The 27,821-nt window shown below is 52.0% G+C and overlaps 1 protein-coding gene across 1 annotated transcript in view; it reads left to right on the top strand.

The window, feature by feature from the left end:
• Positions 1-27,821, top strand: part of TENM4 (teneurin transmembrane protein 4) — a 786,343-nt gene that overhangs the window by 377,432 nt on the left and 381,090 nt on the right. The window contains 1 exon segment of the mRNA XM_005667171.2: positions 2,445-2,714. Coding sequence (XP_005667228.2) covers positions 2,445-2,714 — 270 coding nt within the window.

Below are 27,821 nucleotides of genomic sequence, written 5' to 3'. Positions count from 1 at the left end.
CCACCTAAGCTTGCCCAGCTAGGTGTTGAGCAAGGTGTGTTGGCAGCCCCAGTCCTGGGCCCCCCAGGAAAGAAGCCAAAGGGACTTAAAGCAAAGGGATCGCAAGAACGTCTCATATTTGATGAAATAAATCTCAGGTCACACAGCAGAGGGGCTGGGCTGGTTCGCCAGGACCCCTGAGCCCTTAGGGTCAGCCCTCACCTTGCATCTCTCCTGTCCTGGGATGGCTCAGCTGACTCCCATTGAGTCCGGCTGCTTAAAAGCGTATGCAGGGCAAGCCATGTGGAAATCAATGCAGCCCGGGCTGTTTGTTGCAAATAAATTTGATTTTTCACTTAATGTAACAGTCATTCTTCATGACATGTGACAGGCCTCCTTTAAGAGGTGCAGCCCAGGGGAGCAGGGAGAGGGGCTGGGGGCGGCAGGAAGGTGGGCAGAGGTGGGTGGGGGGAAAGGAGGTCAGAGGGAGGTACGCAGGGCGGCCAGGGGGGTGGTGTGCAGAGAGGGTGGGAAGCGGACTGAGGGGGTTTAGGCTCCAGGTTGGAGTTTCCTTCTGCAGCAGAGGCGGGCAGACTGCGGTGTGGCACATAGGGTGATGTTCACAGCGTTTCACACCTGGTCTGACCCAGGCTCCGGCCAGAAGAATGTCTCCTTGGCCACCGAGCAGGGCCGGAGGCCAGTGATGGGCAGCCTGCTGACGTTCACCCGAAACCGCTTGGTTCCTAGGAGGCTGCTGTTTGAGAGGAGGGGCAGGCAGCGCACAGGCTGGGGCTCTAGGTGTGAGGAGGCCGAGCATCAGTTATTTACCAACCAGTATGGACTGTTTTTGTGACTCGAACCTCAAATCAAGGCTGTACCAGCATGAACCACCCCTCCCCCCAGGGCCAGCCTCAACACCTGTCACTTCAGCATGGTCCCAGTTGGTCTCTTCTCCCACCTCCTCTCTCCCTTTATCTGACCCCCCACGGCACTACCGGAGTGTGTCTGATTATGTAGCTAACTCTCACTGAGTACCTGCTGGGTGCCAGGCTGGACACGGAGCTGACCAGGACCCTGGTGGGGGGGGAAGGGGCACAGGGGTTACTGCTAAGCGTGATTGGGGTTGGGGGGCATCTCTGCTGGCTAATCCCCCCCACCGCCTCACCTGTGGTTCCTTCTCCCTTCTTGGCAGGCTTGTCCTCTTCAGGCCCAGCCCTGGTTGCAGGATCCTTCAAAGCCAGGGCATCTGTCTCTTCACATTCACTCTCCCCCGCAAGAACCCTTACCCCAATACCCTGCCGTCTGCCTCTGTGCTCCCACAGCCCTGTCCATGGGTCTCCCACTCTGGGCTTTCGCCCTTAATCATGGTTTGGGTTGCGTCTCCCCCTCTGGACTATGAGCTCTGTGAAGTCGGGTGCCACGCCCTGTCACTGCTGTCATCATCGCTCAAGGCCCAGGGCCAGCTTGTGTTGGGTTAAATGTGATGCTGCCTGATTCTAAGTCCATTTCCCATATCATTGGTTTAACTTTCTTCCTCATCCGCGCCAGCACTCGTGGCAACATGAGAAATACGGAGACGCTCTCCCCGAATAAGCCCTGATGAGCATTCAGGAGTAACACGGAGGCTGTGTTTCCCATGGAAACGCCCCCCACCCACGTCTTCCCAGCCTCAGTCCCGGGCGCAGCCAGGCCTCCCCAGGGCCTCGAGAGGCCCATCAGCAGCCCCGCCTTGGCTGTGTGCTTGACTCCCTGGGTTACTCCAGAGCCCGCTGGTTCCTGTCACCGCCCCCCTGGCAGAGGAAGCAGAAGACAGAGCCCACTTGTTGTGCAAGGCCTGCTTCTCCCAGCCAGTCACTGTCTTCTTCCCTTTCCTGCCCCAGACTTTGCTGAGCTGGCGGGCAAGGAGTGTCTGGTCCCAGGGAGCCATGGGCATCTCAGAGACCAGGCCGCCACACTGCTTGGGAGCACCCCCTGCCGGCAGCCCCAGCACCACCCTGGCCTGGAAGAGGAGAGCTGAAGCCCTCTGTCCCATTTAGCAGACATGTGTTGAGCCCCTTCTGGGTGCCAGGCGGAGTTCTAGGCTCAGGGATTTAGGGATGAGCTGGACACGGTCCCTGCTCCTTTGGGGCCATCTCCGGAGGAGCCAGGCCCTTAAGCAGTTCTGCTCTGCAGGCTGACTAGGGCCGAGGCCTCTCAGAGGGAGCTCAGAGGAAGAAGCAATGATTTCTGCACAGGGTGTAAGATTAGAGGAAGCTTCTCAGAGGAGGTGCCATGTGCATTGAGCCTTCCAGAAAGGTGTGGAGGGTTTGGGCTGGTGGAGAGGGCGCAGAGGGAAGGCCGGGGCATCAGACACACAGCAAGCTCAAAGGACAGCAGTGAGTCCTGGGGTGGGGGCCAGGCTTCTGGTAGGGAGGACCCCCCCCACACCCAGCCCCCTAATCAATCTCCCCTGCCTTTCTTCCCAGGTACCAACTTCACCCTGCGTGAGCTGGGGCTGGGGGAGGTGACGCCCCCTCACGGGACCCTGTACCGGACAGACATCGGCCTCCCGCACTGTGGCTACTCCATGGGGGCCAGCTCCGAGGCCGACCTGGAGGCTGACACTGTGCTGTCCCCCGAGCACCCCGTGCGGCTGTGGGGCCGCAGCACACGGTCGGGGCGCAGCTCCTGCCTGTCCAGCCGGGCCAACTCCAACCTCACGCTCACCGACACGGAGCACGAGAACACGGAGACTGGTGAGTGGCCCGCTTGGCCTGGGTTGCAGAGCCAGGCTTTTAATTACGGTATTGATTTTCCGCTCCGTCACTTGGGGCCCTGGTGAAGTCGGTGGAAATTGCTTTGCTCTCAGTGGTCAAAAGGCAGACCCTCTTGCAGGGTCACGTGAAATACCCACCCATGGGTGACAGGCCAGGGACTGGGTCGCTGCTCTTTCCTTCCAGACTAGGGGAGTGCCTGAGGGGCAGGACGTATTGCTGACAAGGTGCCTGTGGCAGAGGGGCCGGGAGGCCAGTGGTAACCCTCCCCCTACAGCTGTTCTCTGCGACATCAGCCATGCCTCATCCTGCGAATCCTGATGGCACAGCCCCCAGCCTCCAGGTGCCCCCCCCACCTCGGGCAGTTGCCATGGCCCTGCCCCACCCCAGGATCTTCTGCCCATCGGAGGATGGCTTTTCCACCAAAACCATCATGCTAGAGTAACTTAAAACCCGTGTTTGTACTCCAGCTTTCCCATGAGCTGGAGCCAAGAGATGCAGTGGAGGAAAAAGATGACAAACTCGTTCACACGCCTCCTTTCTATGCGGAAGAAAAGGGTGCCAGGTTCCAGAATGTTCCTCCTTACTCTCGGACCTTGTCGGCAGATCCCGCAGGGGCTCTGAGTTAGATGCAGCCCTGCAGCAGGCCCCTGAGGGACTCTCCCTTTCTGTGGTGCTTTGTGCCCCTGAAGCCCCTGGGCAACCTGCGGTCGAGGTACAGGGAGCAGGTGGGTCCTGCTGGGTCTGGCAGCAAAGACTTAGGGAGGGTGCTGGAGACCTGGACGGCCCCTCTGCGTTGCCCCAGGGAAGGGCTTTGTTTCTCAGAAGTCCAGTGAGGGAGTCTGCTGGCACTGCCACACCAGAGGCAGGAGGGGACTGTGTGTGGGGAGGGCCATCTGAATGGGAACTGGAAGAACCAAGCCTGGAGCCAGTGCTGCCTGCTGGTTGCCAGCTCAAAATGCAGGATCCCGTGATTCCTGCCCAGGATTTGGGAGGACTGGGGGGGAGGTGGGAGATAGAGACACCAGGTCAAAGGCGAAGACTCAGGTGAGTTAAAGAAGGAAAGGAGAGAGTTCCCATCATGGCTCAGCAGTAACAAACCCGACTAGTATCCATGAGGATGCAGGTTTGATCCCTGGCCCTGCTTAGTGAGTTAATGATCCGGTGTTGCCATGAGCTGTGGTATAGTCACAGATGCGGCTCCGATCCCACGTTTCTGTGGCTGTGACCTAGGCCAGCAACTGTAGCTCTGATTCGACCCCTAGCCTGGGAACTTCCATATGCCACAGGTGTGGCCCTAAAAAAGGAAAAAAAAAAAAAAAAAAAAAGGAAGGGAGGCGCCAATGGGTTGTGAGTGACACAGTCCTACAGTCCCAGATTGGGATCAGGCAGGAGACCAGGTGAGCTCCAGGTCGGATGGAGAAATTATCCCCTAAAAGAATCAGGTGCAGCAGAATTGCATCAATTCCATCACTGCTGCTAGAGAACTTGGAGAACTTGGTTCCTTTTCCTGGGGACCCTGTGCACCTGTTTGAGGATGGGGCCGCAGCAGATCCCAGATATCAGCTTGACTGTCTCCCTCCCCTGACACTCCACCAGCTCTGGGAGGGGGTCAGCGACCTAAGCACCCGAACGAGTGCCCCTCTCTGCAGTGGGGAGCCATCCACACTCCCTCATCCACCCCCCCACACCTAGGCCCAAGCCCAGCCAGCAGCCCTTCCTCTCCCCAACCATGCTTTCAGTTTGTGTGTGAGGCCTGTACAGAGAATGCTATCTGACTAGAAGGCAGGAAGCCTTAGTTCCATCACTGACCTGGGGTGAAGCATCGGAGAAGTTAGATCTTTTCTCTGGACCTCAGTTTCCTGATCTATAAAATAAGTAGTTTAAATGAAATCAGCATTCCCTATATTCTAAGAATGTTGATAGTTCTTAGCTTGAAGGGGTGGAGGCGAGTGCTCAGTGGCCAAATAATGTTGGAAACCCTGGGTTCATAGAATTTAACCAGTTTCCTTACTGCAGGACTGCTCAGAGCCTTTAATAGTCTAATATGCATGATAATGGATAAATTAGCAAGGAAGCTTATATGTGGCAGTCCCCAAATTGATTTAAGGATGAAGAACCCTTTCTTCTCAGAGCATCTGAAAGGAACAGTGTTCCAGTGAAAACTTTTGGGGAATAAGTACGCTGAATTACGTGCCGGCGCTTCTGGATCTAGGATTCTATGTTTCTAAGCCCTTACATTAAGACGAAGGTGCCGGGAGTTCTTGTTGTGGCACAGTGGGTTAAGAACCTGACTGCAATGGCCCAGTTTGCTGCGGAGGTACGGGTTCCATCCCCAGCCAGGTGCAGTGGGTTGAAAGGATCCAGAGTTGCTGCAGCTGTGGCCTAGGTCTCATCTGTGTCTCTGATTCAGTCTCTGGCCTGGGAACTTCTGTATGTTGAGGGTGTGGCCATAAGAAAAAAAAAAAAAAAAAGATGAAGGTGAAGAAAAGGAAAATGGTAGTAACAGCAATGATGGTTACTACCTGCTGCTGATTATTAGCCTCCAAGCCCAGTGCTCAAGCCATCAGAATAAGGACTCTGTGACCCAGAGAGGTTAAGAAACCTGCGTAGGTCACACAGCTAGCAAGGTGAGATTTGAACTCAGGCCCGTTTGACTCTAAAATCTTGACTCTTGCAGCCCTAGTCATAGTGAATGTTCTCCGCAGCAAAGTACTTGCACTGTTTGTTCCTTTGAAGGCTTCTTGCCATGGTGACAAACGATCATTTTTCCATAAAGTCATGACAGAGTGAGGTGCATACCGCCCACATTATTGTATATTCCCTGAGAGCTGAATTACAGCTGAATTAAGCCTCTGTTGGGTGATAATGACATAGTCAACGAGCCTGAAGAGCTTCAGCCTTTGATAATGGGGACAGGGAGATGACTGCCTGCTTCCCTGGCCATGCCACCCTCTCCTCTGATTGCCCGCTTCTGCACTGGCCGCAGCCCTCTGAGCCTCGCCGTGCTTGGGGGAGCAGGGCTGGGAAGGAGGTGGGCAGGTGGACCTAACAGAGAGCTGCTCCCTGGCCGCCTCTTCCCTTCCAGGCTTGGACTTTCAGACCCAGATGGCCCTTGGGTGCTCCCGCACCTGCCCACTCGCTCCGGGTTGGAAAACTACATTAATGGCTTTGTTATACCAAAGTCTAAATAGTGACAGCGACTCATCCTGGCAGTGAATGAGCCATGGGAATGGCTCTCCCTTTATCCACTGAGGAGGTTGACAGTGTTCTTATCAAGCTCAGCTCACAGCTGAGGACTGGAGCTCATAGGTGACGGGTGTGCAGCAGCTACGGGTTGAGCTGAGCTGAAGCCAGGCTCATTTCTCCTCCTCTTCCTCCTGTCCTCCCACTATCACGTCTTTCTCCCCTGCCTGCCTCTCTCACAGTCATCCGCCCGGCCCCAGCTCTGTCCTTTGTCTGTGATGAGAACTTGGGTCTCAGCATCAGAACGGGGCTCACCTCCACGGGACATGTTTGCCAAGGCCTCGAGGTGCAGCCACTTTCCAAGAGTAGAGGGAGGCCACGCTGAGGGCCTGGTGCTGTCACCCTGCGGCACATGGGCCACGGCCTTCATCCTCATGGCAGCACCACGGCATCTCCATTTCCCAGATGGGAAAACTGAGGCTCCCGAAAGGTCAACCGACTGGCCAGAGATTGTGCAGCTGGTCAGTCAGCAAGTTGGCAAAGTTTGGATTAGAACTTGGGTCTCTCTGATGCTCTCATCTGAGCCCTCTGCCCACCTCCGTTGGACTCAGCAATCGAGGACACCAAAGCGTGACCCCTGCCAACTTCCAGCCACAGGAACATCGACTCTGCCTCCATGCCGGGCCTTCCATTAGTCAATAGTAATTGTCAACAGTATTGATAGCGGTGGAGGCTTTTGCAGAGGCCCTGGCAAAGCTGCATGCAGCTGCCATCAATAATAACTTTTATGGGGTCCATTAAAGCCAATTTCTGCCCCTGAAGGTTAATGTCAGCAGCTTTTATGTCACTGCTTAATATCCAAAATAAATACAGAATTGACTGGGTAATGTAAACACAAATCTTCCCCTCAGGGCCGTCAGGCGGAGCCAGTGCTCAGGCCTCTCCTGCTGGGGCCCGGGGGTGGGGGCACGAGGAGGAGGAGCTGGCGTCATGCCAGGCACACGATTGGCATCTGTAAATATTTTTGAGAAAGTAGAATTCGCCGTTTAAGTTCTATTTCCGACCGTGGGGTCAGTGGACACGTGTCTCTTTCGTAGATTCATTCTGGGATTTGTCCTATAGCTGTGCCCAGCTCCTTCAGTAGACCAGGCATTGTTCGAGATGCATGGCAGGGAGGTGGAGCTGAGACAGCGTCGTGGCACCATCTGCAGTGGAAGTGTCACAGGCAGGATGGTGGGGCGGAAAGAAGTGGTTCCAGAGTCTAGTGAGGAGCTGGGTCTCGGATCCTGGCCGCTCCGTGTCCCTGCTCTGAGACCTTGAGCAAGTCGCCTCGCCCTGTCTGCCACAGTCTTTGCATTTCTAAGCCAGTGCCCCGGGGTGACCGGAAGCTGGGAGAGGGGACGTGGGGGCTGCGTGTTCCGTGGGTTCAGGTTGGGATGATGGGTACATAGCAGTGTGAATACTTAATGCCACCCAACCGTACCCTTAAAAATGGCTAGAAAGGTGATACATGTTTTACCACAATCATGAGACGGCACCCAAACAGCACAGCATCTTTCCTCCTTGGTGCGTCACCGTGAGCCTAAATATACTATGACATTTGCGGAGCGTCTGGTCTGTGTTGGTCCTTAATTCATGCCAGCTGTTAATATTAATTGTTGAAAGAGCCATGGGATGACAGTAAAAGGAGCCATTCGTTGTGCCCCAAGGGCACAAAGGCCCATTCCTTCCTGCCACTCACGTTATGCGCCTGGGCCCCAAGGCCGGCAGGGTGGCCCTGGGCGGGAGGGATCTGAGAGGGGCACCCCCAGCGGACGCAGTTGCACAGCCAAGGCTTGGCGGCAAGAGAGGCCTGGTAGGCGTGGGGAATTGTGAGAATTTAGTCCGCGCTTTAATCCCAGAGGCAAATGGAGAAATTCACTTAGAAAAGAAACAATGAAACCGAATCACAGTTGCCCCCAAATTATCAAGCAGCCTGGGTGTCAAAAGGGAAATTACTGGTTAACCTAATTAGGCAGCCAAATTGCTTATTGAGAGCCAGTAGACGAGGTGAGCGGTGAGCGTCTTCAAGCGCAGTGAGAAGGAAGCTCATTACCAGTTTAACTCCATTTATCCTCTACCCTCCCTGGCCCCATGCTCATGAGACCTAGTTTTAAAAATCTGTCAGAATAGCCATCATTAATCCCCCTAAGAAGCCAGGGTACTGTAGCTACCCAGCTGTTGTACACAAGGCTCCCTTTTCTAGGTCAGGAAGCTGGGTTCCTTCAGCTAGGGTAGGGGTTACACCCCTGTATTTGACTACCCTTCTGCCCTGTGAACAGGCCCACACTCCCTTCCAGAAAGCTGAGGTGCCCGGTGTTTTTAAGGGATCACGTCTCTTTGGGGACCAAGTTATCCACATAATGAGGTCTCTCAGTCCCCAAGTTCCAAAACAGATTGAGAAGGGTCTGGTAGCATCAGATCATCTGAGAATCTGGGAGCCAGGAGGGACCTTGGAGCCAACAAGCCTATTGATTTGTAACCTTTCCCATTTCCTAGTCGAGAAAACTGAGATTCAGAGAGGTTAGGTGACTTGCTGAAGGTCACACAGCAAGAGTAAACGGCAGAGCCAGGGTTTGAATGCAGACCTACCTCATTCCAGTGCCCACTGACCACCCTCTCTCCAGTTCTCTTTGCTCGATGCTAATAAAATATACATAAGCTGGGAGGTGATTCTAGCTGTGTCCAGAACATCGACTTCTTTGTCAGTGTTAGAAACTGCTAGAAAAGAAATGTAATCCATAACCTGTTAGAGCTAATCATAGGACCTAGAGATCCTCCCAGGCCACTCTAACTGTGACCTGCTGGAGAAAAGACATTTAGAGACTGTAGAGGTTTCAGAGAAGAAGTCCAAGCAGAAGGGAGCAGAGAAGGCTTTATGGAAGAAGTTCTGGTCTCTGGCTTTGAGGCATGGCAGGGACTTTGCCAGGTTAGGAGGGGGAGGGAAGGGCATTCTGTGTGGATGGAGGCATGGAGGTGGGCCGATGTCAGCGTGTGCCAGGAGGCTGGCCCGCCAGTGTGGGAGTGGAATGCAGGGACTGAGTGTGCAGGAGGAATGGTTGGAAAGTGAGGTGCATCCTCTATCACCTAACAACTGTTTGCTGAGCACCTACCCTAACTACGGTTTGTGTTTGCTGAGCACCTACCCTAACAACTGTTTGCTGAGCACCTACTGTTTTTAGGTACTGGGGCTTCCAACCTCGTCAAAATAGACAAAACTGCCCACTCCTCAGCGGGGAGACTGATAAACAAGTTGACACACACAATTGTATAGGCTGTTGGAAGATGATTGAGTTGCAGGAGAGGGGCTAGGGAATTGCCAGGGTAGGAGAGGGGCTGCAGTTCTAAATACGAAGGCTGAAGGAGGCTGCACCAAGAAGATGGCCTGTGAGTAGGCAAGGGAGCTGGTGGTGAGCGTGTCTGGAGGAGATGCCCGCCTGGCAGAGGAAAAGGCAGGTACCAGGCCCTGGAGGCAGGAGGGTATCTGGCTTGTTTGAGAGCAACAGGAGGCCAGTGTGGCTGGACTGGGGAGGAGGTCAGAAAGGGGACGTGGGGTAGGGAGGGTGTGCAGGCCACTGCATGGCAAGCCACAGGAGACTCTGAGCTGAGGAGTGACAGGGCCTAATGCTTGGACAGGGTCGTTCTGGAAGCAGAGTTGAGCTCTAGCAGGTGAGGTTGGAGTAGGAGGTAACCGTGGTAACCCAGGAGAGAGGATGGGACTCAGGCCAGGTGGAGCACGGAGGCCGGAGGATGGGATCTGTACCTGGGGAGGTGAACCAGCTGCCCTTCCCTGCCCCACCCCAGGGCCTCCTTAACAGCAAGGGAGACCTTAATTCTTCTAGGTTCTGTGACCAGAATGGGGTCCCGTATTCTCGAAGAGGAGTGCTCACATCTGTCCCTTCTCCTGGCCTCACGGCTCCTTCAGCCTGGCTGCAGTGTCCTTTAGCCGTGGCCCGTCCCATGCCACTCCACCCTCTCTCTCTCTCTCTCTCAGCTCATGGCCTTGGTCGTGAACCACACCCCTTGTCCATTCCTCACACCGTACTCCCTCATCCTGCTGCCAAACAGCTGGGTCTCTGACTTGCTGCCAGACTCCCACTTCCAGCCTTGCCAACTGCCCACAGGAGACATTTGGTACCATCTTTTTTGTTAGCATCTTGGCTTCCCCGGGTCCATAATTCCAGCCCTTCCTCCTGCTCAGCTTCCTCAAACTGCTTGGAGAAGTCTGCCGTGGGGTCTCCTGTCCATAAAACCACCTCTGCTGGAGTTGCCTGTGATCTGGGAGCTGGTGTCTGACAGCCACTAATATTGTTCTTTTGAGTTCCTCAGAAGACTTTAAACACACCCCAAGTCCACTCCCCACTGGTGTGCTATACAGCTCCGCCTGGTGGGCAGTATGTGCTATTACAAGCACACCCTGCTTCCAAGCTGGAAGGAGGAAAATAGGAGACCTGGAGTTGCAAAGCTACAGGAAACTAAGATAGACTGCATTCTAGAAACTAGGTTCGGACCCGCTGTGTGTGCAGGAAAGCCAACAGGCCCAAGTTTTGCTTTTAATTTGAGCCAACATGACTTTCAATTCCCCTGAATCCATGAGGTGCCCAGGGACCAACTTCCTACCAGAAGACACATGCGAGGCATGTTTCCCCCTGTAAGCTCAGGTTTGTCCAGGGAAGTGGCTCTTGGCCTGTTCCAACCTCATAGAACCCAAGATACTTCAGGGAAGAAAGGGAGTAACCAACGGTGGGCGAAGAGTTTCCTGCTGGCAGGAACCCAGTTCTAGTGTTGGTGTGTGTGGAATCCAAGGTGAATCTGATGCCAATTGTAGGCTCTGTCACCAGACCCAGTGTGACCTTAAGCAAGTTGCTGCTCCTCTTTAGTTTCCCCATCAGCTAGATGGGGTCATTGGACTCTCAGGCACCAAGATAACTGGGAAGGAAAGGGACTCTGGAGTCACACTCAGAATCCCTGCTCAGCCACTCAGAAACTGCGTGATTGTGTGCAGATGACTGAATTTCACTGAGCTTTTGTTTCTTCATCTGCAACATTGGAATGAAAACATGCCTGCTTCCTAAAGTTGTAATGAGCGTGAGAGGCAGGGTTGCACGTGAGAGATGCAAGGTTGCCTTTTCCCAACCATGGGCAGTAGCTGAGCCTGAGATAAACTCTGTGGCTTAGCACCATCATTTAAAATAATGATAACAAGTGGGAGTTCCCCTTGTGACGCAGTGGAAACAAATCTGACTAGTATCCATGAGGATGCAGGTTGGATCCCCGGCCTTGCTCAGTGGGTCAGGGATCCAGCATTGCCGTGAGCTATGGTGTAGGTCAAAGACACGGCTCTGATCCTATATTGCTGTGGCTGTGGTGCTGGCCAGCAGCTACAGCTCTGATTCGACCCTTAGACTGGGAACCTCCATATGCCACAGGTGCGGCCCTAAAAAGCAAAAACTAAAATAAAATGATGATTACAAATGAGAGTTCCCATTGTGGCTCAGTGGTTAACAAACCCACCTAGTATCCATGAAGATGCAGGTTTGATTCCTGGTCTCACTCAATGGGTTAAGGATCTGGCGTTACCGTGAGCTGCAGTGTAGGTCGCAGACATGGGCTTAGATCTAGTATTGCTGTGGCTGTGGTGTAGGCCGGCAGCTACAGCTCCAGTTTGACCCCTACCCTGGGAACCTCCATATGCCATAGATGCAGCCCTAAAAATATAAATAAGTAAGTAAGTAAGTAAATATGATAGAATGATAACCATTGGATGGGAGAGGAGCAGCCTACAGTTTTGTTATCTTGTGACTTTTTATTTTAGTTATACTCTATATTCATCATCTGCAGGTCATCCTGTACAATATATTTCTTATTATGCAATTTAGTACCAAAAAAAAGTTTAAAAAGTTGGCACTTGGCATATAGCAGGAACAGGTGAATATTAATTCCTTTTCTTCAAGGACCCCTCACCTTGATTCATGATGTCATAGTCTTATCCAAAAACTATTGACGTAGTATTTCTAGGTCCCCCTTACAGAGACTAAGTGCATGTCTGGGCAGGGCCTCAGATTCAGTTAAAAGAAGCTGGACTCTGGGGTCAGATGGACTTGCCCAAGGTCACATGGCTTTATAGTGATGGAGCTGGAATCCCTGGTCTGTGGGACCTGGCCATTTCCCCTCCCTCCCCCAGCTCCTTCTATGTCGTGGCCGTTGCGGTGACTGATAAGCCCTTGAGTGGCTGTGAGAAGCAGGAGAAGCAGCCCAGACAGGGTGAGCTGACTTAGGAGGATCCGGGGCTCGAAGGGCCTGATCCAGGTTCACACAGCCAGCAGGATCTCTCCACTCTGCGCAGCTGGAAAGGAGCCGAGGGCAAACATATGTGAACATCACACACAGGAAGCAGGTCGAGTGGAAGGTGCCTTCCCCCAACCCGTGGGTTTTCGCCACCGATTTGATGTCACACCAATCAACCCAGGTTGACTGGCCGCAATACAGACATGACTGTGTTTCCCTTGACTTGGGGCCAGTGAGAAGCATGCAGAGCAGGGTGTGGGGAAGGGCTCCTGGGGGTTCGTGTGGGTTTGGTACTTGAAGCGTAGTGGGGGAGGGTGACAGCAACTGCTCATGAGATCCCTAGAACCAGGCTCAGCACAAAGCCCACGAGATACCTCTTTAGGGACAAGGTCGCTGCGAAGACCAGTCCCTCCCCCAAACTCCTTCCAGCGTGTTCTTTTCATCCAGTTCCTCTGATGATGGGGAGCAGCAGTGGGGAAGAAAAGGCGCCTTACTAGCCTCGGGTCTGACTCTGGCCGTGTGAACTATTTAAGGAGGTAGCAAGGAGTTTATTCTGGCTGAGCTTAAAGGAATCAAGAGTTGAGGCCAGAGAGGAGAGCTGGGCTGCAACCTGGTGGAAGATGGCTCTGAACTGCTGGCTCAAGAGATCAGCCTTTCCCCCAAAGGTCACAAGAAACCCCAAAAAGATTTAAGCAGGGAGAGGTCGAAGGTGACAAATACCTTTCCTGATTCCAATGAGAGTATCAGCCCATTGCAGGGTTGGTTTTTCCCATTTTATGGATGATGAAATTGGGACCCCCATGCTTCACACAAAGCTGTGTCCCTCCCTAAATTCTTTTTTTTTTTTTTTTTGGCTTTTTAGGGCCACACCTGTGGCATATGGAAGTTCCCAGGCTAGGGGTCAAATCAGAGCTGTAGCTACCAGCCACAGTCACTTCCAAGTGACGCAGGATCCAAGCCACGGCTGCAACCTATACCACAACTCATGGCAACGCCAGATCCTTAACCCACTGAGTGAGGCCAGGGATTAAACCCGCATCCTCATGGATACTAGTCAGATCTGTAACCACTGAACCGCAGTGGGAACTCCCATCCATCCCTCCCTAAATTCTTCTGTTGCAGTTCTAACCCCTAACATCATGTGGTTTGGAAATGAGGTCTTTGGGAAATAACGAGCTCTCGGTGAGCTCCGAGCGTGGGGCCCTCCTGATGAGATTAGTGCCTTAGGAAGAGGAAGAGGGAGATAGCTCTCTCTACGCACACACACCGAGGAAGAACCAAGGGAGCAGCACAGCAGGAAGGTGGCTGTCTGCAAGCAAGGAAGAGCCCTCACCAGAACCTGACCATGCCAGCACCCTCCACAACTGTGAGAAAATACATTTCTGTTGTTTAAGCCACACGGTCTGGGCTCTCCAAGCTAAGACAGGCCCCGAAAGCTTAAGTAACCTGCCAACCAGAAAGTCACAAAGCTGGTACCTAACAGAGGGCGATCAGAATCCAAAGCTTGTACCCGTGGCCCATTGCCTCACGGAGACAGGAGTACAAACATTTAACTGAATGACAGCCAGTGCTTTCTGGGTTAACAGCGAGCCAATGTGCTAGACTACGCTCTCCCGAAGAACAGCAACTCACAGTTATAGGCACGCACTGTGGGATCCAGATTGCCTGGGTTTGAATCCCAGCTCTTCTGTTTATTAATAACTGTGTCACCTTGTGTTACACAAGGCAAGTTTCTTAATCTCTCCATGCCTCAGTGTCCTCCCCTGTAAAATGGGATGATTCTACCGTCTACCTCATTGTGTGGTATGAATTAAATGAGCTCGGAGAGTTAAAGCACTTAGAATGGTGCCTGGCATGTAGGTAGCGCTGCATAAGCATATCGTGTTTACTATTATCAGTTGTCCAGCATTTTGTGATTTTCAGTGTTTTCACATTCTCTTTAACATTTGCAACAACTTTGAGGTGGATCAGAGTCTCATCATTGTTGGAAAGTCCTCTGAGGTCACACGGCTGGAAAGCCCCAGACATGGGATTCAACCCCAGGTCCCTCTGGTCCCTCTGGTCCCTCTGGTCCCTCTGCCTGTAGCTGCAGCACTGCTGTTCACAGGTGTGGGCATACCTCAGAGATGTTGCCTCATCGCAATAAAGCAAGTCGCGTGAATTCTTTGTTTCTCAGTGCATATAAAAGTTATGTTTACACTATATTGTAGTCTGTTAAGTGTGCAATAGCATTATGTCTAATATATATTGTATATTTATATTTTATACTATACACACACACACCTTACTTTAAGAATATTTTATTGCTAGGAATTGTTCATCATCATCTGACAATGCAAGGCTGCCACAAATCTTCAATGTGTAAAAATGCACTGAGAAGGGCGGTAAAATGAAATATGCCTGTACATCTGGCACCCGGTCCGCCTGGCTCTTGCTGTCAAAGATGCCTCCCCAGCTGCCCAGGCCAAGTGCGAAAAGACTCCAGCAGTCTGACTTTCCTCAGGCCACTTGCTCCCAGGCTGCTCTCAGAAGGCTCTCACCCCAGGTTCTCGGTTCTGGAAGAAACGTCCCTTCAAAGAAATAGCCAAACCCTTTCTCTTCCAAACACCGACGCGAATTTTTCTTTCCACTACCACTCAGCAGCCTGGCTCCTAAATGAGTCTGCTGCTCTTTGCTTTGCAGGACCGCAACTGCACAACAGATTGCGCTCATGAGCGCGCCTCCAAGGAGGAAATAATCATATGGAACAAAGCGGATTCGGATTCGAAGTGTAGGGCAAACAAAGGGCAATTGTTTGCCATTCCAGCTGCTGGCGAGGAAGGCAGAGGGAGGAGAGGGAGCCATCGTGGGTGTGAAGTGGGCTGTGACAAGGCAGAAGAAGCTCTTTGCACAGGATCCGAGGGGCTAAGCCAGAAGTTAGACAGGATGGGACAAGCGAGGTTTCCCGGACGTCTCCCGTCCTGTAGCCTCACCCGGGGGCAAAAGGACTCACCCTGCTTTCTGCCCCCATCCACAACTTTCAATAATTTATTACCTCTGCACTAGAGTCAGTGCTAAAAGATGCATTTGAGTTAGAGAAAATATCGTGTCATTTTTTTCTCCAGCTGGATCTAGCAAGCTCTTCCAGCATCTCCTCTGGCACGTGTCTGTGATTATCCACACTCAGCGAGTGTGTCAGAGCTCAAAGCCCCGTGGAAACCTGACATTCCATAAATTATCATGTCACCTCCTCCATTTGGGGCCCCTGAGCCCACACCCCAACTTTAAACCCTGACAGCGGACCTTCAGACTCGGAGCCTGTGTCAAGGGATGGTTGAAGCTTTTTGAGTCACCAGAAGGACTTAGGGGACTCAGCACATAGTGGGGCTCAAGGCCAAGGTTTATCACAGCAGAAGGATACAAAGCAAACCAGCAAAGCGGAAAGACGCACAGGGCAAAATCCAGGGAAACCACGTGCAGGCTTCTGGGTGCCCTCTCCCTGCAGAGCCACTCAAGTGTGAGCCCGGTTCCCCCAGCACATAGCTGTGGTCCCAGAAGGGCTGTCTGTCAGGGAAGCTCAAGAGAGATCTCGTGGCCAAAGATTTTATCAGGGCAGGTCACGTAGGCACCCTCTGCCTAGCATGGGTCAAAATTCCAGACTCTCGAAGGAAGGCAGGTTTTTAGCCTACGCCTCATTATTTGTCCTCACAGCCTAGGCACAGTAAGCCTAGACTTACTCATTGAGAGAAGGTTTTATATCAGGTAAGGAACTCTTTACCAGCCAAGTTCCCAGGGGCTGGCCAGGAGCCAGCCTTGCAAACAGGCTTCTCCGAGGATCTTAGGCTGCTGGGTTGACTCGTTTCTACACAAGCCTCTGGTCCTCCCTGCCTGCTTACGCATGAGTGACCCCAGCCTACACTTCTCAGGATCCTGGTGCTGTTTTGTCTCTATTCTTGGTCATTCACTTGGTAACAGTGGGTATAAACTTTATTGGTAAGGGATTGCTTGATAAAGCAAGCTCACTGCTAATGCTGAAGGAAGGGACACTGGAAGAAAACCGAGGAATCCCAGGCCAAGAGGGGCAGGCTGCAGAGCAGGCAGTGACAGCCTCCTGCACGGGGAGAAAGCAGACGTGGCTGAGGGGGATCTGAGTCTATGGAAGTAGACTAACCCCTCCCTGCAGATGGTCTGGCTTTTCAAAATGAAAGTTTAATTTTAAAAAGTACAAAAATACAAACCGCAAAAAATGGAGGGAAAAATACAGAAGAGAAGATAAAATGATGGAGCACAGGAAAAAGAAAAAGATATTAAATGATCTCACGTCGAGGCAACACTGCTAGTCTGTAGCCGTGTTGCTGGGTTCGGGGCAGCAGTGGGAGGTGCAGGCCTGGTCTCTGGCCCCAGGCGCTCATGCTGGGGAGAAGACCACACATAACTAGGCAGTACCCTGCAGGGTGCTACGTGAGTGCCATCAGTGACCCCAGGTGGCCAGCAGGCACAGACCCAGCAGGAGAAATCCGGCCCTATTAGGCAACTGAATAAAATGATTCCTAAGACCTGCCGCTCTGAGCACCCATCAGGGGAAGCTGGAACAGGACCACAGGAAGAGGAGCATCCGCATGATGGGCTTTCCCACCTGCTAATCCTGGAACGCAGCTCTAAGGAGCGCCAGCGGCAACGGGCAGCTTGGAGGCTGTACCCGTGGGACACAGAAAGTGGGCTGGGGAGAAAGCTTTACCTGTGGTCAGGTGTGAAAGAGTCCCAGACCCCTCTCTCCTCAGGCAGGGCAGCATCCAAATCCCTTTAATGCCTTCCAGCCAAAGACGACCAGGGGAGTTCCCATTGTGGCTCAGCAGTAACAACTATGGATGCAGATGTGGGTTCAATCCCTGGCCTCGCTCAGTGGGTTAAGGATCCGGTGTTGCCATGAGCTGTGGTATAGGTGGCAGACGTGGCTCGGATCTGGCGTGGCTGTGGCGTAAGCTGGCAGCGACAGCTCTGATTTGACCCCTATAGTCTGGGAACCTCCATGTGCTGCAGGTGTGGGTCTAAAAAAAAAAAGAAAAAGAAAAACCAACCATGTGCTCACCTGCAGTTGAACCAAGGTGGGTTTCTTGACCCTGTGCAGTGAGGAGGACACAGGACACACGTCCTGGGGGACTCACTGGTTGTCTCAGTGAAGAGTGTTTAAAAGGACGTACAGGATCGGCTTCGTCTTAGGTGATGTGGGGGCAGGCAGGTTCCAGGAAGTGGGGAGCTTTGCTCTGGGTTGGACACTATCAGGAAGTAGGGGTGATTCTGTGCTTGAGCGTCTTAATAAATCATAGGAGGCAGGAGAAGTGAAGTGAGTTGAAACTGTCATTGGAAAAGAAGCCGCAGTTATTCGCATTCTCCAGGGTGGGGGCTCTTCGGTCGTTGTGTGGTTTGGCTAATTTGGGGTTTTATCTAAGTTCAGACATGATGGCACAGTAGCCTCGACTTTGTCTGGATCCATTGTAGCCACAGAGTGGCCTGTCTGATGTTGGCATGTGAAACTGTTTCTGTTCAGCAGGAGAAAGCCCCTGCCTCGCTGGGAGGGCCAGGCCAGTCCCGGCTGACTATTGGGAATGGCTTTTTCTTCCCCATCCCAAACCGACAGACCAAGGAACAGACTCACTGTCCCAGGATGACCGCTGGCTACGAGGCCCTTCAGTGGCCTGTTCCACAGCAAATCTCAGTGCCTTGGGGAATTAAAAGTGAAAATGAGTATTTAAAAAAAAAAAGTCATAGTTCCCATGTGGCTCAGCAGAAACGAATCTGACTAGCATCCATGAGGACGCAGGTTCGATCCCTGGCCTCACTCAGTAGGTTAAGGATCCAGCGTTGCCGTGAGCTGTGGTGTAGGTCACAGATGCGGCTGGGATCCTGCGTGGCTGTGGCTGTGGCTGTGGTCAGCAGCTGTAGCTCCGATACGACCCCTGGCCTGGGAACCTCCATATGCTGGGTGTGGCCCAAAAAGAAAGAAAAAAAATTAAAAATAAAAAGTACTATTATATTAAGGACCGTTAAATAATTACTTCTGATAATAGGTATATACTCAATAAAGTGTGAAAGTTACTAATTGAATATTCCTTATAGGTCAGATACCAGATGAGCCTCTTTAAATATATAATCTTGTTTCATCATCTTACTGTCTCAGAAAGATTGGTGTTTAGGCTTTTAGCAGATAAGGAAATAGAGGCTCAGGCAGATAAAATGACGCCTGGAAGGCCACCCATCCAGCAGGTGGTAAAGGCTGAGTTCACACACGGATCCATCTGGCTTCGCGACCTGTGCCTTCTCACTGCCCCGGGGCCTCTTTGATGTGTAGGTACATATGGGCATGGACAGGGGCGTCTTGCCAAGCCGTAGCTGTGACTGGTATTAGTCCAAGAAGCATGACAGCTCTGAAACAAATCCAGCGTGTGTTCATAGACAGGGAGTGTGGGGAACCACAAAAGTGTCACCCACTGCAGAAGCCCAGGCCCTGGCAGCATGGTGGCTCATGGGGGCTGCTGTCACAGCACCAGCCGAGGCAGGAAGGGGCCGCTGGTCTAGCGTCGATTCCTGCACAGCTGGCTGATTCATGTGACAGAGAGCTTCCCAGTATTGATTAACTTTGTTTTCCACAACGACAATGTCTTAATGAAGCTTAATACCCACGGCTCAAAAGCTGGGGGGAAGCTGTGGAGTCAGAATGATGGTTCACCCCACCGTTCCCGTCGGTGTTCAGCACTGTTTATTGGGGGTGGGGGGGATTTGGGAGTCCTGTTGAAGTTGGCACCTTGGCTGGAGGTGTTGTTTTCTTCTCAGTGGCCCCTTTTGTATGTATCTAGACACCTCCTCCAGATCTTTGTCGCTCTGGGGAGACCACAGCTTATTTACCTGTCTCTGCATAGTGGGGCCCTGGCACGTGGCGCTCCATCAGTGTGCGTGGCTTAGAATGCGGCCTCAGAGCATCCTCCTGATGGACGGTCATGCCCACGTTGCAGAGTTCTAGACTGCAGCCCAGCAAGAGGAGACAGGCGGACGGAACCAGTCCTTGTCGGATGCTGTGTGACTCTGCTAGGGCTGCAGCAGGTGCCTTGAAACGACAGAAGTGTACCGCCTCACAGTTCTAGAGGCTGGAAGTTTAAAATCAAGGTACTGACAAGGCAGTGTTCCCTCTGAGCCCTGCAGGGGAACCCTTCCCTGTCTCGTCCTCACTTCCAGTGGGCAGCTGGCCATCCTTAGTGTTCCCAGCTTGCGCTTCCGTCTCTGCCTTCGTTGTCACAGGGCTTGTCCCTGCATGTCCCTGTCTTCACAGGGCTGACTTCTTGTAAGGACACTGGTCATACTGCATTAGGGGCCCATCCTACTCCAGTCTGACCTCATCTTAACGAATGACATGTCATAATGAATCTATTTCCAAGTAAGGTCACCTTCTGAGGTACCGAGGGTTCAGACTTTGTCTCAGTCTGCTCGGGCTGCTGTAACAAAAATAGCATCGACGGGGCGGCTTAAACAACAGCCATTTATTTCTCACAGTTCTGGAGGCTGGAAGTCCAAGATGAAGCTGTGCGCAGAGTCGATGTCCGGCGAGGGCCCATCCCCGCTGCTTGTCACGTGGCAGGAGGTGTGCGGGGAGCTCCAGGGTCTCTTTCATAAAAGAGGCGCCACCCTCAGGACCCGGTCCCCTCCCAGAGATCCACCTCCTAATACCATCACATTGGAGGGTTAGAATTTCAGCACGTGCTTGGGGGGGGGGGTGCACAAACATTCAGTTTATAGCAGATCGCAGCTCACCTTTTCAGAGGAAACATTTCAGTCCCTAAGAGATGCCTGTTAGGTCCAGGTACCGTCTCAGGCCTCACACCACTTAGCAGCCCGGCTTGTGAGTGTGCGTGCAGCTCCTCAGAGCCCTGGGAGCCATAAACGGGAGAAACCATTTTAGTCTGAATGATACAGCAGTTGCGAGTCTCCTGCTGGACCACAGGGCTCCCCGCTACCCCGAGGCCTGGCTGCAGCCTCCCTTTCCACTCCCTGCCATGGACCACCCGTGGCCAAGCGAGCCAGGTCAGGGTACCAAACCTTAGGCTTCTGAGTGAGTCCCTTCGCTGGAGGTGTGGATGCCACAGATCCCTGGCTGAGACCGTGGGGGGGACCCTGTGGCCTTCCTTATAATGAGTGTGAGTGTGTAAGCCCATGCACATGTGGCTGTGTGCAGGCACCCAGCTAGGTGTGCTGCCTCCAGCCCGTGGGGTTGAGGCCTGCGTGCGGTGTGAGGGTCACCTGTAGAGCATAGCTGTAGGTGACAGTGTAGGAGCATGTCTGCAGGACAGTGTCCGTGTCGTCATGTTAGTGGAGGAGTAAGTGTGGGACAGTGTGGGGACCCCAGCAACAAGAGCGTGTGAATCCGACTCTACGTGACGGGGTGTTGGTGCGTGTCTGTGCCCCAGTGAGGAAGCAGGCAGGGATTTCCACCAAATACCTGTTGTATTTAGATTCAGGCAGCAGGCAAAGGTCAAGTCTTTCCTCCCATTAAGTTGGGGAAGAAAGACTTTGGGGGCCTTTTTTCACTTTGGAAAAAAAAAAAAAAAAGCATCATCCAGTTAGCGGTTGTTAATTAGGAACAGGTCCCAGGAAAGCTGCTGCACAGCAGCTCCAATAAATCACTCATTAACCGTCGGTGCTGCCCGCCTCCGTGCCTGCTTCTCTGCAGCGGGAGCCCCATCGGCAGCCGGGCCAGGGCCTCCCTGCTGTGGATTTATCAGGATGGGGGTGCAGGTATCCCAGTCCCCCCCTTCTAAGAGCATCCCCAGGATGCAGTGGGCAGAAAAAGAGAGAGCTGAGCCCCCATTCATTGGCTCATGGACTCAAGCCCAAGTTTGTTTGTTTTTTGTCTTTTTTTTTTTTTTTTTTTTTTTTTTGTATTTTCTAGGGCCGAAGCCACAGCATGTGGAGGTTCCCAGGCTAGGGGTCTAATCAGAACTGTGGCCTCCGGCCTACACCACAGCCACAGCAACTCAGGAACCGAGCCACGTCCGCAGCCTACACTACAGCTCACGGCAACGCCGGATCCTTAACCCACTGAGCAAGGCCAGGGATAGAACCCGCAACCCCGTGGTTCCTAGTCAGATTCGTTAACCACTGAGCCACGATGGGAACTCCAAGTCCAAGTTTCTATGCATCAAGACCCCCAACCCATCCCTTCTGGCCTCCGTGTCCCCCTCTCTCACCATTCTGCCTCGATTCAGGTTCCAACTCAGAGTGTCTCCTCCTCACAGCCTGCTTGCTCCCCATCCTCACACACACCTGAGAGTGCGGTCACTAGGCATCTACCTAGGTAGCTTGCGGAGGGGAGCCAACATGCAGTGTGTAGGCAGGAAATGCGTTCTTGCCTGACCAGCCCCTGCCAACTTTCCCACCAAAGCAGTGTCCACCAGCAGTGGTTTGAAGTAGTGACTGGAGAAAACCACCTTAGACTTTCCTTAGGAGGCATGAAAGGGAGTAACTATTTAATGGGTACAGGGGATTTTGGGGGGGGGGTGATGCAAATGTTTTAGAATAAATAGTAAATAATGATAGCACAACATTGGGAAGGTTCAAATTGCCACTGCATTGTACACTTTAAAAATGTTTAAAATGTTAAGTTTTATGTTCTGTTTTTCCATAATTAAAAAAAAAATCTTAAAAAAACAAAACAAAACAAAACCTCTACAGCACCTTATTCCTTCAGCACACATTGATTGAAGGTACCTGTGGAATCAGGCCCTGGCAGCACAGACATGTTTGGGATTCGGCGATGTGGACAGACACACCCCAGAATGGTACTTCCTGTTTTCGCAGCCATCTGTGTAACCCTCAAAACCCTGGGAGGTTGTTGTGCTGGCCTCTGCTTTGCAGCGAGGAGACTAAGAATTGCAAAGTGGGGGGACTTGGCCAAGGTCACGGGGCTCCTAGTGGTGGAACAGGACATATGCCTGCATCTGTCTGCTGTAAGCCCATGGCGATTCCAGTACCAAGAGCTTCCTCCAGTTTCAGGCCTGGTGCTCACCAGCTAACTTAAGAACCACACAGCTAGCACCGTGTGCATGGCCAACCAAACCCTGCCAGGTCAGTTCCTCCCCCACCTCTGGGGGTTGAGAGCCCTGTGGGCTCTCTTCCTCAGGCTCCCTGCCTTTCCGGCCCCCCTCTCCGCCCCCTCCATCCTCAGCACTGCCAACACGCTGACCTTTCTAATCTGATTAGCTAGATGCTCCCTGCTAGATGTTTGTATCAGTGCCCTGGCCTTCTTGCTAAGCAATAATTTCAGGAACCTGTGACTTTGGAATGACTTTTTTTTTTTTTAACTTCATGACCATTTTTATTTATTTTGCAATGATTTTTATTTTTTCCATTATAGCTGGTTGACAGTGTTCTGTCCATTTTCCACTGTACAGCATGGGGACCCAATCACACATACACGTATACATTTTTTTCTCACATTATCATGCTCCGTCATAAGTGACTAGATATAGTTCGCGGTGCTATATAGCAGGAGCTCATTGCTTCTCTATTCCAAAGGCAGTAGTTTGCATTCTTGGTGTTGGAGTGTCTTTTTGAAAATAAGTAGACTCAATCCACATCTAACAGCCTCTGCTTTGGTGCTTAGCTAAGATGTGTTGAAAGATTTAAGGATAACTACTGCATATTTTCCCCACATGTAAAAAAGATACTTGGTGAATGAGGCTGTTCTGTAACCTGGTTGGGATGTGGCAGGGGGTTGGGGGCGTTAGAATCAGAAGCCTTTGTTTGGCTTGGGGAGCTCAGGAACCCCCATCTTGGGGGCTGAGTCCAAGTTATATCTGGATGTAACCCTGGAAGCAAGGAGGTCAAAGAAGTGGGATTATGGATTGGTGGAAAACTGGCAAAAATATGTCACCTGTGTCCTTCCTCCGGACACCAGGCCATAAGCTAGGATCTGCATGTAGTTTGGGGTGGCATCAGTACAGAGACCCTTCAGAGAGAAGAATCCAAAGGTTACATCCTGCCTCTGGAACCAAATGGAGATAAAGAAGAGCAGTCCTCTGGCGTGGGGGAAAAGGGGTATTCGGGTGGGTATTATAGGCTACCTTCTTTTTTTATTATTATTAAAGTATAGTTGATTTACAGTGTTGTGCCAATTCCTGCTCTACAGCAAAGTGACCCAGTCGTACATGTATATACAGTCCCTTTCTCATATTATCTTCCGTCATGGTCTATCCCGAGAGACTGGATGTCGTTCCCTGTGCTGTGCAGTAGGACCTCACTGCTTGTCCATTCTAAATGTAAGAGTCCGCATCTACTAACCCCAAACTCCCAGTCCATCCCACGCCCTCTTGGCTGCTTTCTTTTGACTCCAGATCTCATCTTCATTTTCTTAGGCTTCTGTGTGCATGCATCCATTCTTGCATTCATTCCTTCATCAAACGTTCATGGAGGCCCTGATACTTCCAGGCCCTGTTTCAGTGACTGCAGAGAGAAATATGATTTCTCTAATAGTCAACATAGGTTAATTTGCTGCACAGTAACAACCCTAACATCTCAGGGGCTTAACAGCGTGTATTTCTCATGTTACATACCCAACACACTTAGGGGTGTTGGGGAGAAGGTTTTTCTTCATTGTCTCCAGGACCCAGGCTGATGGAGGCTCCACCGTCTGGTAATTGCTCCCTGGAGCAAATGGCCCTTTGGGCTGCTTCTCTCAGCCCGTAGGCCTGACTTGGTCATACAGCAGTGCACCCCTCACCACCACCAACTGCAAGGGAGCTGGGAGCCACGCTCCTGTCCTGTGCCCAGAAACTGAAGAGAACCAACGGGACGAGCACCACAAGCCCCGACATGACTTAGCTTAAGAAGGCCTGGATACCCATTGAATACCTGTCCTTAAGATGTCTGCATCCAGCAGAGGAGATGAGGAAAGAGACGCAACAGCTCAGGGAATCGAGGCTGTGCCAGAGAGGGAGAAAGGAGGTGTGATGAGATCTGAGAGGAGGGAGCCGTTCATTGGAATCTTCCGTGGTGGAGGCAGGGTCAGGTGCTGGCAGAGCAGCTGGGAAGTGCACGCGTACCTGGACGTGTGTGTGCCGTGTGGGCGCTGAGGTATAGCGGGGCCGGGCGGGGCTGGTGTACCAAGAGGCGAAGCTAGATGGGGCCTTGGGCAACCTCTGTCAGTGTTCGAACCTTATTCTCTGGGGGAGGGAGAGCCCACGAAGGGCTTTAACTAGGAAGGGGTGTGATCCACCCTCTGTGCACTTTTTGGAAAGATCACCCTGGGTTCCACCTGACGGTGGAGAGTAAGGGACAGACAGCAGTGCCCCCCAAATCAGAGCAGTGGTCGGGACAGATCTGAGAGGTACTTAGGCTGAAGAACTAATAAAATTCAGTGACTGACAAAACATGGGCTGTGGGAGAGGAAGCAGATTCAGGCTTTGACCGGGGTCATGGTACGGCTGCAGTGTGGAGAGATGCCGGAGGGCATTTGTGAAGACAGTTCATAAACTGAGTGGTAGATGTTGTTGAGTCTGAGGTGCCTGTGAACCTCTGAATCAAGATGTCCATGAAACGCCTGGATGTCGGGGCCTAAAGGGCAGGGGAGGGTCTGCCGAGCCCTCGGAGTGTCTAAGAAACTACAGCTGTCAGGATAAGCTCAGCAGAGATTAACTCCTTCTTCCAGGATCTCAGATTGCCCATCCATGGGTACCAGAGTTGCCTTTTCAAATAGCGCTTCAGTCTGGATGCCTGCAAGATGGAGTCACCTCTGGCAGATCAGCTTCCCAAGCCCCAGTTCCTCAGGCTGGGAGAGGTCGCCGCTCCCTGGGCTTCCGAAGCCCTCATTGTGGCCTCCCCCAAATTGCACTCACTGTCCAGACCCTGAGTCCCCAGAGGGCCAACACTTGTTCATCTGGCCTGGCACCCAGGTGCTTAATCAGTGTTTCATGAACAAATGAATGAATGAACCACAAACTACTCAAAACTGTTGGGTCCCTTGTGAGAACATAAATAGTACTTCCATTTTCCCAATGCCTTTAATAAATTATAACTCATCAAATGAAAATAAACATTTGTTTTGAGGTCTACCATCCAAGTCTCTGGAGGATTTGACACCTTTTCATCTTCAAAGTGCTTTCAGAACAAAAGCCAGCTTCCCTCCAAGGCTCCTCTTTGGAAGGTGTGGAGTGGAAACAGCGACAGAAATGTATTAACTTTGAGGAGCAAAGATGCCTCAGGCCAGTTTTGAAGAAAACCTTTTCCAGGACAGAAAAGCAAATGCTTCGATTTTTTTTTTCTTTCTTTTTTGAGTGCCTTCAGTGTGCTAAGGGTTGTGTTAGGGAATATCTGTAACTTTGTTCTCTCAGTGTTCCTACATTAGAGATAAGAAAACTGAGTTCAGAGAGAGACAGTGATTTGCCTGAGGTTGCACAGCTGGTAACAGGGCGAATTAAGAACCCATCTGAAATCCTAACTCCAAGAGCACTGACCTTGGCATTGCTGTTTTCAAGGTTGGTCTGCAGGTGACCTGCATTAGGCACATGCAGGGTGTGAGTTCTGGGGCCCCAGGCCACATTTACTGGATAAGGCTCTGGAGAAAGATGCCTGGGAATCCACATTTTTTAAAAAACCTGAATTTGTTTTAAATTAGCCATTTTTAAAAACTGGAGCATAGTTACTTCACAATGTTGTATTCATTTCACATGTACAGCAAAGCGGAGAATCTGCATTTTAAATGAACTTCCCAGGGGCTTCTAATGCAGCCTGAGATTTGATAACCTACATTTTACACCCAGAGTGGGTTTCTAAAACTTGGAGTTTTGTCTAAAGGGATGAGGGGAAAAAACAAAAGGAGAATAACACCATGTGCCCTCCCCGGAGCTCGGCATATCGGGCCTTCGTACCCTCACGGTGGCAGCGTCTTCCTCCCCTCTGCCGTTCCAGGCTGTGCCAGCTGGGATGGAAAGCTTCCTCTGTCCCCCTGCTTTTCGTGGCAAAGCTTAGGTTGATGTTTTTCCTCCACTCCATATGGATTTTGCAATTAGCTCACTAGAAAAGTAAATCACAGGGCGCCTGGAATAATAAATGCCATGAACACCAGGCTGCAGCCAAGGAGTCTGGGACTGGATCCAGTGCATGACGAAGGTTGCTGGGCTGGTGCAGAAGGAGGCAGGAGGCCAGAGGCTGGCAGGTCCTGGGGGGCTGAACAAAGGCAATCAATGAAGAAGAAAGAGGGGAGACTGCTGGTTGAGACAGAGCACCTCTTGTGTGTGCGCAGCATCATGCTCAGGTTTCATGTTCTTTATCTCACCCATGCCACCCCTCTCTTTTTTTGGTCAGTATTATCACTGGTCCCATTTTATAGGAAAAGACACTGAGACGTGTCTTCCCAACTTCCAGCTTCTCTAGGAAGGCTTAATTCCTCCTCGTCGTCATCTTTCCTTCCCCTGAGCAGCTAGAGTCAGAATTGCTTCTCACAAGCAGGCAACCTAAGGACAGCTGGGGACGTTGAGAGCTGATCTCGAGGAACCTGGCACCTCATCTGTGAAATGGGATGGTGGCTGTGCCTAGGTGTCGGGGCTGCTGTGAGTACGGAATCTGACCTCTTAGGCGGGAGCATGTCTGACACCGCTGGGCGCACAGGAAGAGCCTGGGATCTCATTCCCTGGTACCTCCACGTTGCTCACCTAAACCAGCTCCTGTCGCAGAATGAGCAACACATCTTTCAGAGCTCACACACCACTGGGTTACTCAAGGAACCGGGGCGCATTCAAGCTGCTCAAGGAGTCAGGTTTATGGAAGGGTCGTATGTGGACTAATAAAGCAGCTGGCGAGGAAATCAAAAACAAGGGCCACACCAGCCTGGCTTCGGCAGGACTGGAGCTCGCTGGAGGTTCTGAATTCTGGGCTGGAGGTAATACGTCTTCACCTGACCCTCTCCTCCTCTAAAGGACTTTCCAGAAGAAAGAAATTGTAGCTTCAATTTCTGAAAGAATCCGATTGGCTGAGCCCGTCTGTAGGTGCCTAGCTATAGGTCACAGACAAGTGGGTGGAGTCAGGCAGGGCAGTCACGTGACGTGCACCTTGTCTACCTAGACCCGGAAGGCACCAGCACCGCCGCCTGCTTCTGAAAGGGCCGCGGGCAGCCAGGCATGGGATGATCTCTTTGTCCCAAATGGCCCCGTCTAGACTTTTCACTCCAGAAGAAGAAAGCTTTTGTCTTCAGGGTCTTTTCTCTGTCCTCTTCACACTGGGCCTGCACTCAGTCCTCAGAAAAGGCTTCCTGGGTATGGAGGACAAACAGAGGGCATAAAGATGCAAAGAGGTTGTGTTTGCTCTGCACGGGACATTTTACAGAAATGGCTTAACTGAAAGGATGGGTGCCTGCGGCCCCTCTGAGGGAGTCCCACTCCTGCCCACACGCCTGGCAAGTGGAGTTCTTTCCTGGGAAGGAACTCTGCCGGGGACCTTGGGCATTCCTCCTCTGCGATGTCCATGTCCAAATGTGTTCAGTTTACAAGTCAAAAGATGTTTTCTCTTCTTGCTTCCAGAGTTGAAAAAGCAAGCTGGCTTCTTCTTGCTTCTCAC

The sequence above is a fragment of the Sus scrofa genome, chromosome 9 (assembly GCF_000003025.6).
Source record: "Sus scrofa isolate TJ Tabasco breed Duroc chromosome 9, Sscrofa11.1, whole genome shotgun sequence".
In the NCBI taxonomy this organism is placed as follows: domain Eukaryota; kingdom Metazoa; phylum Chordata; class Mammalia; order Artiodactyla; family Suidae; genus Sus; species Sus scrofa.
This window is presented reverse-complemented; position numbering and strand designations above follow the sequence as displayed.